The 13,990-nt window shown below is 47.2% G+C and overlaps 1 protein-coding gene across 1 annotated transcript in view; it reads left to right on the plus strand.

Moving 5' to 3' along the window:
• Positions 1–13,990, plus strand: part of FNTB (farnesyltransferase, CAAX box, subunit beta) — a 67,393-nt gene that overhangs the window by 17,826 nt on the left and 35,577 nt on the right. Inside the window, exons 3-4 of the mRNA XM_040477392.1 lie at positions 9,210–9,282; positions 11,552–11,643. Of these exons, the coding sequence (XP_040333326.1) occupies positions 9,210–9,282; positions 11,552–11,643 (165 nt within the window). The remainder of the gene's footprint in view (positions 1–9,209; positions 9,283–11,551; positions 11,644–13,990) is intronic.

Consider the following 13,990-nt stretch of genomic DNA (forward strand, 5'->3'; position numbering starts at 1 on the left):
AAAGTTAATTTTTCATTCCCCGTGGTTATTCTCACTATTCCACACACTTGTGAATTTACTCTTTTCCACTTACTACATTAGCTTTAGTGAGAGATCTGAGATGCATCAACTAAGCACACACACACACACACACACACACACTCTCTCTCTCTCTCTCTCTCTCTATCTCTCTCTCTCACACACACACACACACACACACATACACACACACATATTCACATGTAATTTTCCTCTTGGGAAACAGGGTGGTCAAGGCTGACCCAGGTCCTGCCCCTACTGGGCTCTCAGCCTCATGGGGGAGGTAGCCATTAAACAAACAAATGCAAATACAGAATTACCAATGGGATGAGTGTCAAAGAAGGGAACTGGAGGCTCTGAGAGAAGAACAGAGAGGATGTATTTTAGGTTGGGAAGTTAGAGAATGTGTCTGAGTCTATTCCATCTGCTACAACAATTTACCATAGACTGAGTGGTTTAAACAACAAACTTTTATTTTTAGGGCTGGGAAGCCCAAGATCAAGGCAGCAGCAGATTTGATGTCTGATGAGGGCCCACTCCCTGGTTATAGATGACCATCTTTTTACTGTGTGCTCATGTGGGGAAGGGGTGAGGGAGTTCTCTGGAGCCTCTTTTATAGGGTCACTAATCACTTCATGAGGCTCCACTCCTATGACCTAATCACCTCCCAGAGATGCCACTTCCTAATACCATCACACTGGGGATTAGGATCTCCACCTGAATTTTGAAGGGTCATGAACATTCAGTCTATAGCAGAAGGCCTCTCAAAGAAAGTGGTTCTCAGGATGAGACCCAGAGGGAGAGTAGGAGTTGGTCAGTTTGGGAGGTGGTTGGAGTGTTCCAGGCAGAGGGAACAGCATTAGCTGGAGTCCCAAGACTGCAAAGAAAAGGACACAAAGAAGGCAGTGGGACTGGAGCTTGGTGAGGGCATGAGTTGAGGTTGGAGAGAAGTAGGTAGAGGCACATCACGAAGGGTCTTGAAACCCAATGGGATTCAAGCCATAGTAAGAAATTATGTTGTATTTACAATATACAATTACATATATTTCTAAGTTCCTTTTTGGACAGCGGAACTGGACTCCCAATATCTTTAGCATGTTTACTTACTTGATCATTTCTCTTGTGTGTCCCCATCTCCTGTCCCACTCTGCACAGCCACACAGGTGGCCCTCTCATCCACTTGGATTCCCTGCCCCGCCGCCCCACTCCTGCACAGAGCCTGTGTTGTTCTGCTTCACCTAATTGCATGGGTTTAGGGCTGACTTATTCAGGAAGGAAAGGGAAGGAGCCCTAGCTTTTCTGTTTTAACTCGTTACACACAAAAGATTTTTGGAAGAGGTGAATTGAGAATAAAGGAATGGCAAGGGTATTAGTTTGTTAGGGCTGCTATAATGAAATGCCATAGACTGGGTGGCTTAAACAACAGAAATTTATTTTCTCACTGTCTTAGAGGCTGGAGGTCCAAGATCAAGGTGCCAGCAGGGGTGGTTTCTCCTGAGGTCTGTCTCCTTGGCTTGTAGGTGGCCGCCTCCTCATTTTGTGCTCACGTGGCCTTTCCTGTGTATGCTCCTCCCTCGTGTCTCTTCCTCTTCTTATAAGGTCACCAGACCTCATTTAACCTTAAATACTTCTTGTTTTTTTTTTTTAAGTTTGTTTATTTATTTTGAGAGAGACAGAGACAGCACAAGTGGGGGAGGGGCAGAGAGAGAGGGAGAGAGAGAGAATCCCAAGCAGGCTCCATGCTGTCAGTGCAGAGCCTGGTGCGGGCATTGAACCCACGAAGCCATGAGATCGTGACCTGAACTGAAACCAGGAGTCAGATGCTTAACTGACTGAGCCACCCAGGTGCCCCCTTAAATACCTCTTTAAAGACTGTGTCTCCAAATACAATCATACTAGGGGTTAGGGATTCAACATATGAATTTTGGGGGACACAGTTGAGTGCAAAACAGTAAGGCTCTTATACAATTTGTGGCTGGCCAAAAGAAGTTGGATATATGACCCTTTAATTTAAAACAATCATAAGCCTCAGAGAAGTTGAAATTCAGTCAATTAGCATTGTGGCCCTTGAAGTTCTATATAAACCAAGAAACCTTTTTTTTTTTTTCCTTCAAATGTTTATTTTTGAGAGAAAGAGAGAGAGGGCGAGTGAGCGCGCAGGCAGGGGAGGGGCAGAGAGAGAGAGAGAGGGAGAGACGGAATCTGGTGCAGGCTCCAGGCTCTGAGCTGTGAGCACAGAGCCCGATGTGGGGCCTGAACCCACGAACCATGAGATCATGACCTGAGCTGACGTCGGATGCTTAACTGACTGAGCCACCCAGGCGCCCCAACAAAGAAACCTTTTGCAAGATTTTGGAGTAATCTATATGTATCAGCATTAGCATGTATGTGGGTGCATGCCTCTGTGTGTGTATTTATGATTAAGTGGACGAAAATGAAAGAGAATAGTTTCCCTGGTGGAAATGCTTTCCACATAGAATTCCTCTTTTCCTGCGTGTGGCTGGTCTTCAGATAAAACAAGCCAGAGGAACTTACCAGTTCCCTCCTGGTAGGGCTGCTAGGGCCTGGCTGTGAGTGAGGGTCAGCTAGGAGGGCGCTGTGGGGGAACCTGCCCACAGGGGCCAACCCAGTGCTGCATAAAAGGTGAGTGAGACTCCCTTCAATTAGGTGTTTCTGGGCATGTGAGGTTCCAAGTGTCCAGAGGCAGGATCCTGAAGAGTCAGTCAGACTCAGCAGGGAAACATTTGCCCTTGAGGTCTTTCGCTTTGTAGTGACTGAAAGGCCCCTTGCTTGTCAAGTGAGGAGTGCTGAGAAGACATGGAAAAGAGTTTCTTCTCCAGGCTTCCTGTTGCCGTTTTCCCAGGAAGAGGAGGGATTTACTTAGGTGCGCGCTTAGGTGCCTAGTTGGGCTCTCTCAGAATCCTCAGTCCCACCATGAAGGTCAGCTTTGGCCGGCGGGGTCTCCTCAGCACGGTGGGTGTGAGCATGAGCGAGAGCTGACCGCTGAGCCAGTCTAGCCGCCCCTCTCCTTGCTGTCTCTGAGTGAACCTGAACTCCCCTGGAGGTTTATCATTCTTTTCAGTTGAAGGGACATATATCCAGGGAGAACAGTCTCATTAGGTCCATCGGAAAGTGTCCTTACAGTGCCTTTATTCTTTCTTCTGTTCATTTGACAAACAGATGTTGAGAGCCTGCGCTGTGCTGGGCACAGGTGCTGAAGCCAGGTGTGAGCTCTCCTCGGAGTTACACGGATCGGAGTGGGGAGGCCTGCTGACCGGGGAATCGCAGTACACGCATCCCTTTCTCACCTGGTCCCTTTCCCCCGCATTGTGCTCAGGATCACAGAACCTTCTTTACAGGAGACCTTTAATGCTCTCTGGCCTCCCATTTCCGAATGAGGTGGCTGGTGATCTCTTGGGCTTTCCCTTCTCCCCTCGCTCTGTGGCTTAGCATCTCAAGGGATTTGGCGTATTCAAATTCCCGTGACTGTTTCTTCAACAGAAGAGGGCTGACCTGTAGAAAACCCCACTGTGAGTCAGTCCTTTCCGAGTTAGAAATTGGGCGATCTGCCTCCACTTTCTGTATTTGCCCCCACCTGGCTTGGGGTTTCTCAGCCCGCCCTCACGGATGGCCCCGTGGACCCTCGAGGTTCTCCTCGTCTGCACTCCATCCTGCCAACCCCCCCAGCCTCACGGCCTGGGCCAGCATGACCGTGAGCTGTTTCACCAGTTCCCTGGTCTCGTTCCGTTCCTTCTCGTCCCACCCTCCTGGTCCTTCCCATGGCATCCGTCTCCCTGCTTCTGCTGAAGGGTCCCGTTGAGATTTCCAAGGAGCAAAGTGCTGTGACGGCGCCTGCCGTGTGGCTTCACCAGAAGTGGTACCACCCGCTCCAGTGAGGCCTTCACTACCTCCGCGCGCTCCTCTTATCCTCACCTCTTGTACGTTTCCTAACACGTTCCCCCAGTGGCCAAGCCACAACTCTCCCCTGCTCCTGCCCCTGACTCCTGAGAACTCCAGGTTGTCCCGCATGAGTTTCCTCCCCCCTCCCCCACTTCCAAGTCCTGTATTTGTCTAATTTCACACTCTCATTATGTCTGTCTGTGAGAATGGAGCATCCTTCCTTATTGCCAGACTCTCCTAGACTGCACACCTAAGCAAATCCCTCCTCTTCCTGGGAAAACAGAAATAGGAAGCCTGGAGAAGGAACCCGGAACTCTCCACCCCAACCCTCCTCCCTCTTCATTGGGGGTCTTTGCTGGTGGATTTTCTCTGGGCTCTTGCATCTTCAGCATCTTCGCTCTCAAGCATTTTTTACCTCTTCTGGGGGTGAACCACTTGCCTTCCCCCCAGTTCCCCATCAGGCTGCCACTCTGTTGTCTTTCTCCCCACCCCACCCCCCCCCCCCCCCACCCCACAGACACACTTAGATCGTGGGTTTGGTTTCCTGTCACTAGTCTTACCCCACCCCAGCCCATTCAGCCTGCTGCCACTCCTGCCATCTAGAAAATGCAGATCTGACCATGTCTTTCCCATGCCTAAAATACTTCAGCCAGTGCCTTAGAATTTTTTTACTTGGGGGGCACCTGGGTGGCTCAGGTCATGATCTCGAGGTTCGTGAGTTTGAGGCCCACGTCGGGTACCATGCTGACAGAAGCCTGCTTGGGCTTCTCTCTCTCTCTACCCCTTCCCCACTTACACTTTCTCTTTCTCTCTCTCTCAAAATAACTAAACTTTAAAAAAAAAAAAGAATTTTTTTTTACTTGCCTTTTATTTTTTTGTAACAGCTTTAAGATACAATTCAGATATCAGATATCATATAATTCACCCATTTAAAGTGTACAATTCAGTGGTTTTTAGTCTATTGACAGAGTTGTGCAGCCATCACCACGGTTAATTTAGAACATTCTCATCACCACGCAGAGAAATTCTGTCCCCCTTAGCTATCCCCCTCCCATCCCTCTGTTCCCCGCCAGCCCCTGGCAACCACTTCAGCTGTGGATTTGCCTCTTCTGGACATTTCATATAAACAGAATGATACAATATGTGGTCTTTCTGTGACAGCTTCTTTTACTTAGCATGGACTTTTCAAGAGCCATCTGATGCTTGAAGCACAGTGACTCCCATTTGCTCTTCGGTTTAAAGTCAAACTCCCCACGTATTATAAGTCCTGCGTGGTCTGACGCCTCTGTACCTCTCCCGTCTGATTGCTCATGGCTCACTACCTTGTACCTATGCTCCCGCTGAACTGACCCTACACAAACGTGCCACATTGTTCCCTTCCTGAAGCGCCTGCCCCATCCCCTTCTTTTTGGCTGGCTAACTCATGTCCCGGGTCTCCTTCGTTTCTTGACATAGTGCTGTGTCCTTTGGGAAGTTAGTTCTGATCCTCTGTGCCTTCCTGTGTGCTGCCAGAGCCCATCAGGCTTTCTGTTTGTCGGATGGGGCCCCGGCTGCCAGTGGCTCATCTGTGTCCACCTCTGGACACAGGGCTGTAGCTCTGGGGAGCAGGGTCAGTGTCCACTGATCCGTTCAGGATGCTCGGCCCGCACAGAGTGGGCACTCCCTGAGTCCTGACCCTTGGAGCTCCTTGAAAGAGAAAGTGAGTCTGTCCTTCTCTTCTTCTTTGTGATCTGGAATCTGCTCTCCCTGCTCCCTGAACTCTCCTAAGGTCACCAGCCACTTTATCGTTTGTCCTCTTTTTCCTCAGTCTTGCCGCGTCCTCTGCGACTGTTAAATACCTCCAAGGAGGTCCCTCCTCCTGTTTCACCTGGGACACAACATTGCCTTTGTCCTCCTCCCACATATGCAGCGTTCTTTAATTCTCTCCTCTGGCTCCTCAGCCTCTGAGCCCTTAAGGATGGGTCCTCCCCCAGTTCAGCATACAGATTTTTCTCTCTGCTTTGTCCTCTACTCCTGCAGCCTCACCTGTCACCTGCATGCAGGTAAATGACTCCTAGTCTGTCTGTGTCACTTGGAGCCTTCTCCTGAGTCTCACATGTGTTTCCAACAGTGCGACTGACGTCCTCACCCACATAGACTTCCCGTGCCATACAGCCCACCTGCCCGTGGGTCACCATGGTGTTAAGCCCCGAGTGCTCTAAGGACTTCTACTCTGGTAGATTCTTGGCACCCGCCTTACCCAGTGTTCCCACCTCATCTCTCTCCACGCTTAGTGCTTTCACTCAGTCTACTTTGTAAATACATGTTGAACGCCTACTGCTGCCAGATAATTTTTCTAAAAGCTTAGTTTTTTTCATTTTTTTTTCTCAGCTCAAAGCCTTCAGGACTTCACCTTATACATGGCTAGAATGAAAAAGACAAGAAATAACAAGCATTGGTGAGGATGTAGTGGGAAAAGAACCCTACTGCACTGTTGGTGGGAATGCAAACTGATGCAGCCACTGTGGAAGACAGTATGGAGGTTGCTCAACATTTAAAATAAGAAATACCATATGATCCAGTAATTCCGCTACTGGGTATTTACCCAAAGAAAGCAAAAAAACTAATTTGAAAAGATATATGCATCCCTGTGCTTATTGCAGCATTATTTATAATAGCCAAGATACGGGGGCACCTGGGTGGCTCAGTTGGTTAAGCGTCTGACTTCGGCTCAGGTCATGATCTCATGGTTCGTGGATTTGAGCCCCAGGTCAGGCTCTGTGCTGACAGCTCAGAGTCTGGAGCCTGCTTCAGATTCTGTGTCTCCCTTTCTCTCTGTCCCTCCCCCACTTTTGCGCCCCCCCCAATAAATAAACATTAAAAAAATTTATAATAGCCAAGATATGGAAGCAACCCTGAGTGTCCATCAATAGATGAATAGATAAAGATGTGGTATATATACATAATGGAATATTACTCAGCCATAAAAAAGAATGGGATCTTGCCATTTGCAACAACATGGATGGACCTAGAAGGTATTATGCTAAGTGAAATTAGTCAGACAGAGATATTGGTGATAGATGGTAGCTTCACTTGTGGTGAGCACAGCATAATGCATAAACTTGTTGAATCACTAGGTTATGCACTTGAAACTGATGTTAACATTGTGTGCCAACTATGCTTCGATAAAAAAATAAACACTGTTGAAGTGGAAAAAAAAAAAAAAGAAGAAGAAGAAGAAAACCTCCAGGGTCTACCTTTGCCTACTAAAATTGAGTAGAAATTCCTTAGCTGGTATCCCAGACCCCTATAAAAGGGCTTGCATTGCCTTTTTGGCCATTTGTCCTTTATTCCTAATATTCAGGCCAGATTCCCCCACACCTCTTGCACACTTTATACCTGTGCTCCACCATACAGTGGCCATTTGCCTCCCGCAGCTATTTAAACTTAAATTAACTTAAATGCAACAAAATTTGAAATTCATCTCCTCAGTCACACTGGCACACTTCATGCGCCCAGTAACCGCTTGTGGCTGGTGGCTGCCTGTTGGACAGCACAGATACCGTTCCCATCATCGCTGACAAAGTTCTTTTGGACAGCACTCGTCTGAACCTGTTCGTTTCTTTTCCTTCTGGCTACTATCTCCTCACCCTCTCTACCAGTAAACATTTTTTCCCTCTACTGTGGCCACCCGCCTTATACTCCTCTTCTTCCACACGACCTTTCCTGAGCGTTCCTTTCTTAATGAGATGCCCCCAGCCCCTGGCTTTAGAGCCTTGGTAGTATTTTATCTGTTTCCTTCATGAAATCTACCCATTTGTTTTTTATATCGTAGCCACTTGTGTCTAAATGTCTAAGTCATTTCCAGTACTGAACTGAGAGACTTTCTGAGGTGAAGACTACATTAATGGCTTTACTCTGAGCATGGCACTGTGGGAGTTCAATAAACAATTTTTGTTTTATTTTATTTTATTTTATTTTATTTTATTTTATTTTATTTTATTTTATTTTATTTTATTTTATTTTATTTTATTTTTCTAAGTTTATTTGAGAGGGGCATCTGGATGTCTCGGTTGAGCGTCCAACTTCACCTCAGGTCATGATCTCACAGTTCATGAGTTCAAGCCCCACATCGGGCTCTGTGCTGACAGCTCAGAGCCTGGAGCCTGCTTCAGATTCTGTGTCTCCTTCTCTCTCTGCCTGTCCCCCACTCAGGCTCTGTCTGTCTGTCTCTCTCTCAAAAAAACAAAACCAAAACAAAAAAAAACTCATTAAAGTTTATTTGAGAGAAAGCGTGCATGTATGTGAATGGGGGAGGGGCAGAGAGTGAGGGAGAGAGAGAGAGAGAGAGAGAGAGAGCGCATCCCAAGTAGACTCCGCACTGTCAGTGCAGAGCCCGACTTGGGGTTTGAGGCCACGAACCATGAGATCATGACCTGAGCCGAATCAAGAGTCAGAAGCCTAACTGACTGAGCCACCCGGGTGCCCCAAACAATTTTGGAATGGATCACCTAGAAAACAGAACGGTTCTTTTTTAATTTGTGTTATCAGTAAGCACAGGGGATGTCTTGCCGTTCTGTTCTTTTTTCATTCCTTCTGTAATCACACAGGCCTCTTCTGTGAGACCAAGCGAGAAGTGTGGCCCCCTGCAGCCCCTGTCCTTTGCCCTGCTCATGCAGGTGGCCACAGGAGGCACATTCCACCTTACAGGCCAGTGTTGCTGACGTCAGTGCCAAGGAGAGCGGCTGGCTGCAGAATACGATTATGATCCCCTGGCCAGGGCAGTGGGTCAGCACACAGGAGGTGGAATTTCAGGGAGGGAATAACAGACGCACAGCTGAGGGGCAGGCAGGGTATAAACGACCCACCTCGGAGAAGTGACCCCGGAAGAAATGACTGAAATGACAGAGGCTAACCAAGTCAGGAAAGTGGTGAGGCTCAGACTGGAATTGCTTACAGGGTGGGGAGCCACAAGATGTGTGTTCACAGTGAAACCCTGCAGGAGCTTTCTGGACGGTTTGTCATCGCCTGGCCTGTGTATTCACTGTGGCTTTTCACTTAGCCCAGAGTCACCTACCATGAAGGAGAGGAACTCACCCAGAACATTTGCCAGCACGTTTTCAGATGTGTTAGGGGCATTCAGGTGCTGGCTGCCTCTCTCTGGTTTGGCTGCCCTTGGGAGCTGAAGGGGATGCTGGTTACATACTTGTTGGTGGTAGGGGGGTGGGGGATTGTCCCAAAGCTGGGAGTTTATGTGTGTGCACACGTGTTCTGTAGCGGGGTGGAGGTTTTCAAGCTCCATGTCTTTCCAGGCTTATTTTGCAGAGGGAGAAGCACTTCCATTACCTGAAAAGAGGCCTTCGACAGCTGACCGACGCCTATGAGGTAAGTATACTGCCCACGAGCTCTGTCAGATGGTCAGCCAGATGGTCCTCCTTTTTTCTGTTGGAATGTAAAACACCCATTGGCCTGGCCTCCTGCAGAGTCACTCTTTGTACCACGTGGCTGTGGCAGGAAGCAGGTTCATGGGGAGTGGGGAGCCTGGGCCACAGAGCTGGGACTCCCACTTCTGAAAGCGCAGAACCAGGTCTCTTCCAGTCTTCTCCTCCCCACCCCCCCCCACCCCCAACCCAAGGACAGAGCACCCTAGATGGGGTGGCGCTTTCTTGCACCGTTAGATCACAGTGAGGGGTTCTCGTGCTTTCTGCTGGATGCCCCTTGCCAGCTAGCTGAAAGGCAGTTACCTGTCCATCGCTAATCCTTTGCCCTATAAGCTGATCTAATTCCTATACTGGCCAAAGGATCAGCATATAAATCCCAGCGAGGACTAACACAGTTTAGCACTATAAAAATGCCCACGCTTAGAGTGCATTTTAAATCCCATTCCTCAGAGGGTTCTACCGAGGGGCCTCAGGGGAGGGCAGTGGTGGTGGAGGAGGTGGGGGGGGAGGGTGTTGGGAAGGTGGCAGGCAGAGGACAAATGTCAACAGGAGGGCCCCAGTCTTTCTGCCTTACTTTACACACAGCAGCCTTGCTTTTCATTTGCTTTTTATTTGGGGGTCTACATTTGATTATTTGCAGCAGGGATTGTCCAACTGAAATGCCGGTAGACCCAAGCAGGTGGCATAAATATGAGAAGTGGGCGGGTGGGAGGGAGACTGAGGCAAACCAAAGGCCCTGTGTTTTTCCTCTGTTGCTGCCAGGTGCTGCTATCCAGGAACGCAGACCCAGGCTTGCCAGATTTCTCTCTCTCTCTCTCTCTCTCTCTCTCTTTTTTCAAATGAAGCCAGATTTCTGTGTGAATCTCCCAATGCTTAAATGTTGCAACTAATTCTAATGAAAAAAACAACACGCTACAGGGAACAAGCAGAACAGGTCCCCGGGCTAGACCTGGCCTTGGCTCAACATTTTCAATCTTTGCTGTGAGTCTTCTGTAGTTAGGGTGCAGTCAGCCCTGATACAGTTAATACCGTACCAGGGAACAGTTGAACAGAGGGCTGAAAGCTTACCATGCCTTATCTCATTTAATCCTCACAGCTACTAGGTGAGGTAGGTGAGTATTTCTTACAGATAAGGAAACAGGCCTAGGAAGATTAAGTCATTGCTCAAAAGCACATAACTGTAAGCGGAAGAGCTGGGACTGCAACCCAGACAGGCCAGAACCACACCACTTGCTCCCCAGGTGGCGGCCTCACCACAGCCAGAATGGTCAGCACATTTATGAGGGGGGCAGCTTGGGCCACCGGAAAGAGCACTGGTGTGGGAGTCCCAAAAACCTGACTTCCTGTCTCAGCTTTGACATCTGATGTCTTTGTAATCTGGAAAAAGTTCATCTCTCTGGACCTTATTTATATAACTTTTAATCTGGAAAACTGGAATAATAATACTACCTGCCTGCCTAGCCTTGAATGCTCAGTACAGGTTTGTGGGTTGAATCAGGATCCAAAGCTGTTCACATATGACCTTGGGAAGCCTTTCCCAACCCCCCAGGCAGAATTAGGCTCTTGATGTGCTCCCTCAGGACTCTGCTTCTGCCCATTACAGCATATACCGTTAGTCAGGTACATGTATACATGTGATAGGTGCCATCTTGTTCCGTAAAGCGATAAGGTAACTTGTGCTTAAATGCATCTGTCCAGAGCCCTCTTCCTCTGCAGATAAACACACACATTCTATATCCGAAGAACCTCAACAGTAGAAACTGAATTTTATTCATTATTTTGCCCGCAGCATCTAATGCAATGCTTGGCCCGCACAAGGACATGCTAAATATTTGTTGAATCAGTGAGTGAGTTAATCCCAGGAAATCCCTTTCTGAGAGTATATATCGACTTGGGTCTGCACTGAGAAGACAGCATCACTTAACTTCCCAGCATGTGGGCACTCCTCTGCTCAGCCTTCCTTAGGTGCCTATCAGGGAAGGACCCAGTGGGGGCAAGGTAAACTTCTTTGTCCCATTGTCCTTTCTGCACATGTGTTCATTTCAGCTGCTGGCTGGGGCCACAAAGCAAAGTGTCCTTCATTCATTTATTGTTCATAGGGTGCCTTCCTCCCCCTTTCTAAGCTGCTGGGGTGAGACAGATGTTGCCTTGTCAGCAGCATCTTGGAATGATTCTGAACAAGGGGTGTGTTTTCTCCCCTGTGCCTTTCACAGTGTCTGGATGCCAGCCGCCCATGGCTCTGCTACTGGATTCTGCACAGCTTGGAGCTACTAGATGAACCCATCCCCCAGATGGTGGCCACAGAGTGAGTCTGGCGTCAGGGAAGCTGGGCTGTTCTCTGAAATTCTGTTTTGAGTTGGGGGGTTCCTTGTGTTTTGTTTCTGTTTTATTGATTTTGAATGAAAAACACATCATGCTACAAAGAAATCCTTGCCCTCCTCTTGACCCCAGTAACTTCCTGAAACTCCTCCACTCTAGAAGCCTATTGTGAGCTCGTGGGTAGAACAAGACTTTGAACTCCCAAGAGAAGGATTCTGGTTTCTTCTGTGGCCTTTTCTTTTGGCTCTTGCTCTGGTCTTGGAGAAAATTCCTCATCATCAATTCTGAGAGACGTGATTTTGCTAGAAAGTACAGTATGCATTTGAATAGCTTCTGTGAGGAAGCATGTGCCAAGCCAATAAGCAAAAATGCCTTTGCCTTTCATAAACACCTCCATAGACATCCCCCTTCACCAGTGCCTGGGGGATAGTGTAGCTCTTGATGTCCTAGATGGGTTACACCCTTGGTGCCCAAATGCCTTGACTCAGAATATTCTCAAACTTCTGATTTATGAGTAGAGATCTAATCAACTAAGATTCTTCCCAAACTGCTGGTGCAGATGGTGTTCTGGGAATGAGTGTGGCACCTCATCCCTAGAAGCTCATCACAATTTATACTTTAAAGAAGAAACTTTAGGGATACCTGGGGTGGGAAAGGGCAGCCAGGAATGGACTCTAATGCTCCAGGTCTCACTGAGAATAAGCACGTTCCCTTGGAGGCATCTTAAGTTCACCTGCTCCCCTGTTGCTCCTGAAGGAGAGGAGTCTGGGAGGAAAGGCCCGCGAGCCAGGTCCGTTTTTCCACAGCACCAGTGACAGCCGTGCAAGGGTGCGTGCAGGCTAGTCCAGGCCCCCCTCCTCTGGTCCCCCTGCCCCTGCCTGGGGTCACACTGTCAGGTCAGAAGAACAGAACCACACATTGTCTCATTCGTTCTGCCTTAACAATAACCTCTCATTCTTGCCTTCCTGGGCAGGGTGTCTTGTGATGACTATGGATAGGGAAGATAATGAAGAATTAGACCATTAACCCCTGTGATATGTACGGAGCTTTCTCAGAGAGAGGAAAAATATGCATTGTCCTCATCATGCGGCTGCTGCAAGCCTGGGTGCTTCTGGCTCTGGAAGTAGAATTGGACACAGTTTCTGCAATAACAGGAATTTAATTGTCAAAATAAAGGCCCATGTGTTTTTGAAATACCAGTTGGAGGTTGTGGATTGTTTAGAAAATTTCTCCCCCACACATACACAATCAGGATGCACACTAGGGGAAATACGAGAGTCGTACACGAGAGAAGAAAAAAAGCGATGGAAGATTCTGGAAGAGGGAAGTATAGGTGGGCCCCCGAGGAGGACGTAGTTGCTGAAGAGGAAGCACTCAGGTCAAACTGGGGTCAGCATCGATTTTGAGTTTCTTTCTAGGTTGTATACCTAGTGTTTGATAGGTGAGACTTTGCTGAGGAAATAAGTGTCAGAGCAGCTATCGTGGCAACATCAGGTAGGAAGAGAGGGCCCCTTTGAAAGGGCTTTTCACAGTGAACAACTAGCGACGACCTAAACATCAACAGTAGGGATGTGTTAAAGTGTATATGAAGTTTAAGTAAAATATGGTACAGTACATACAGTGAAATACTGTGCAGCCATTTAAAAACTTGACGATGTTAATTGTACTTATTATAGTGGTCATTTCACAGTATGTACAAATACTGAATTGCTTTGTTGTACACCTAAACTAACACAATGTTGTTTACCGATTTTACTTTAATAAAAACCAAATGCATATGAAGTATATATTTGTATATAAAAATGCATGTATTTACATAGAAAGATACCCATGAATTAAGTGAAAATAGACAGTTAAAAAGATTCAACTTCTGTAGATTAAAAATATAGCTGATTAGGGGCGCCTGGGTCACTCAGTCGGTTGAGCATCCAATTGTTGATTTCACCTCAGGTCATGATCCTAGGGTCGTGGGATGGAGCTCCAGTCAGGCTCTGTGCTGAGCGAGGAACCTGCTTAAGATTCTCTTTCTGTCTCTGTCCCTCTCTCTCTCCCTCTCTTTTCCCTCTCTTCCTCTGTCCCGATCCCCCATTAATGCACTCTTTTTCTTAAAAAAAAAAAAAAAATATATATATATATACACATAAATATACAATAATAAAAATATAATATACATATAATATATAAATATATAAAAACATATAATATATAAATATATATAATATATAAAATATATAATATATATAATACATGTATATAATATATAACCAGCCATATATATGTATGCGTATATGTATATATGGCTAGTTATATGCATAGAGAAAACCAGAAAGGTA

Source organism: Herpailurus yagouaroundi, unplaced genomic scaffold, assembly GCF_014898765.1.
Source record: "Herpailurus yagouaroundi ecotype Mexico unplaced genomic scaffold, PumYag 141, whole genome shotgun sequence".
NCBI classification, from domain to species: Eukaryota; Metazoa; Chordata; class Mammalia; order Carnivora; family Felidae; genus Herpailurus; species Herpailurus yagouaroundi.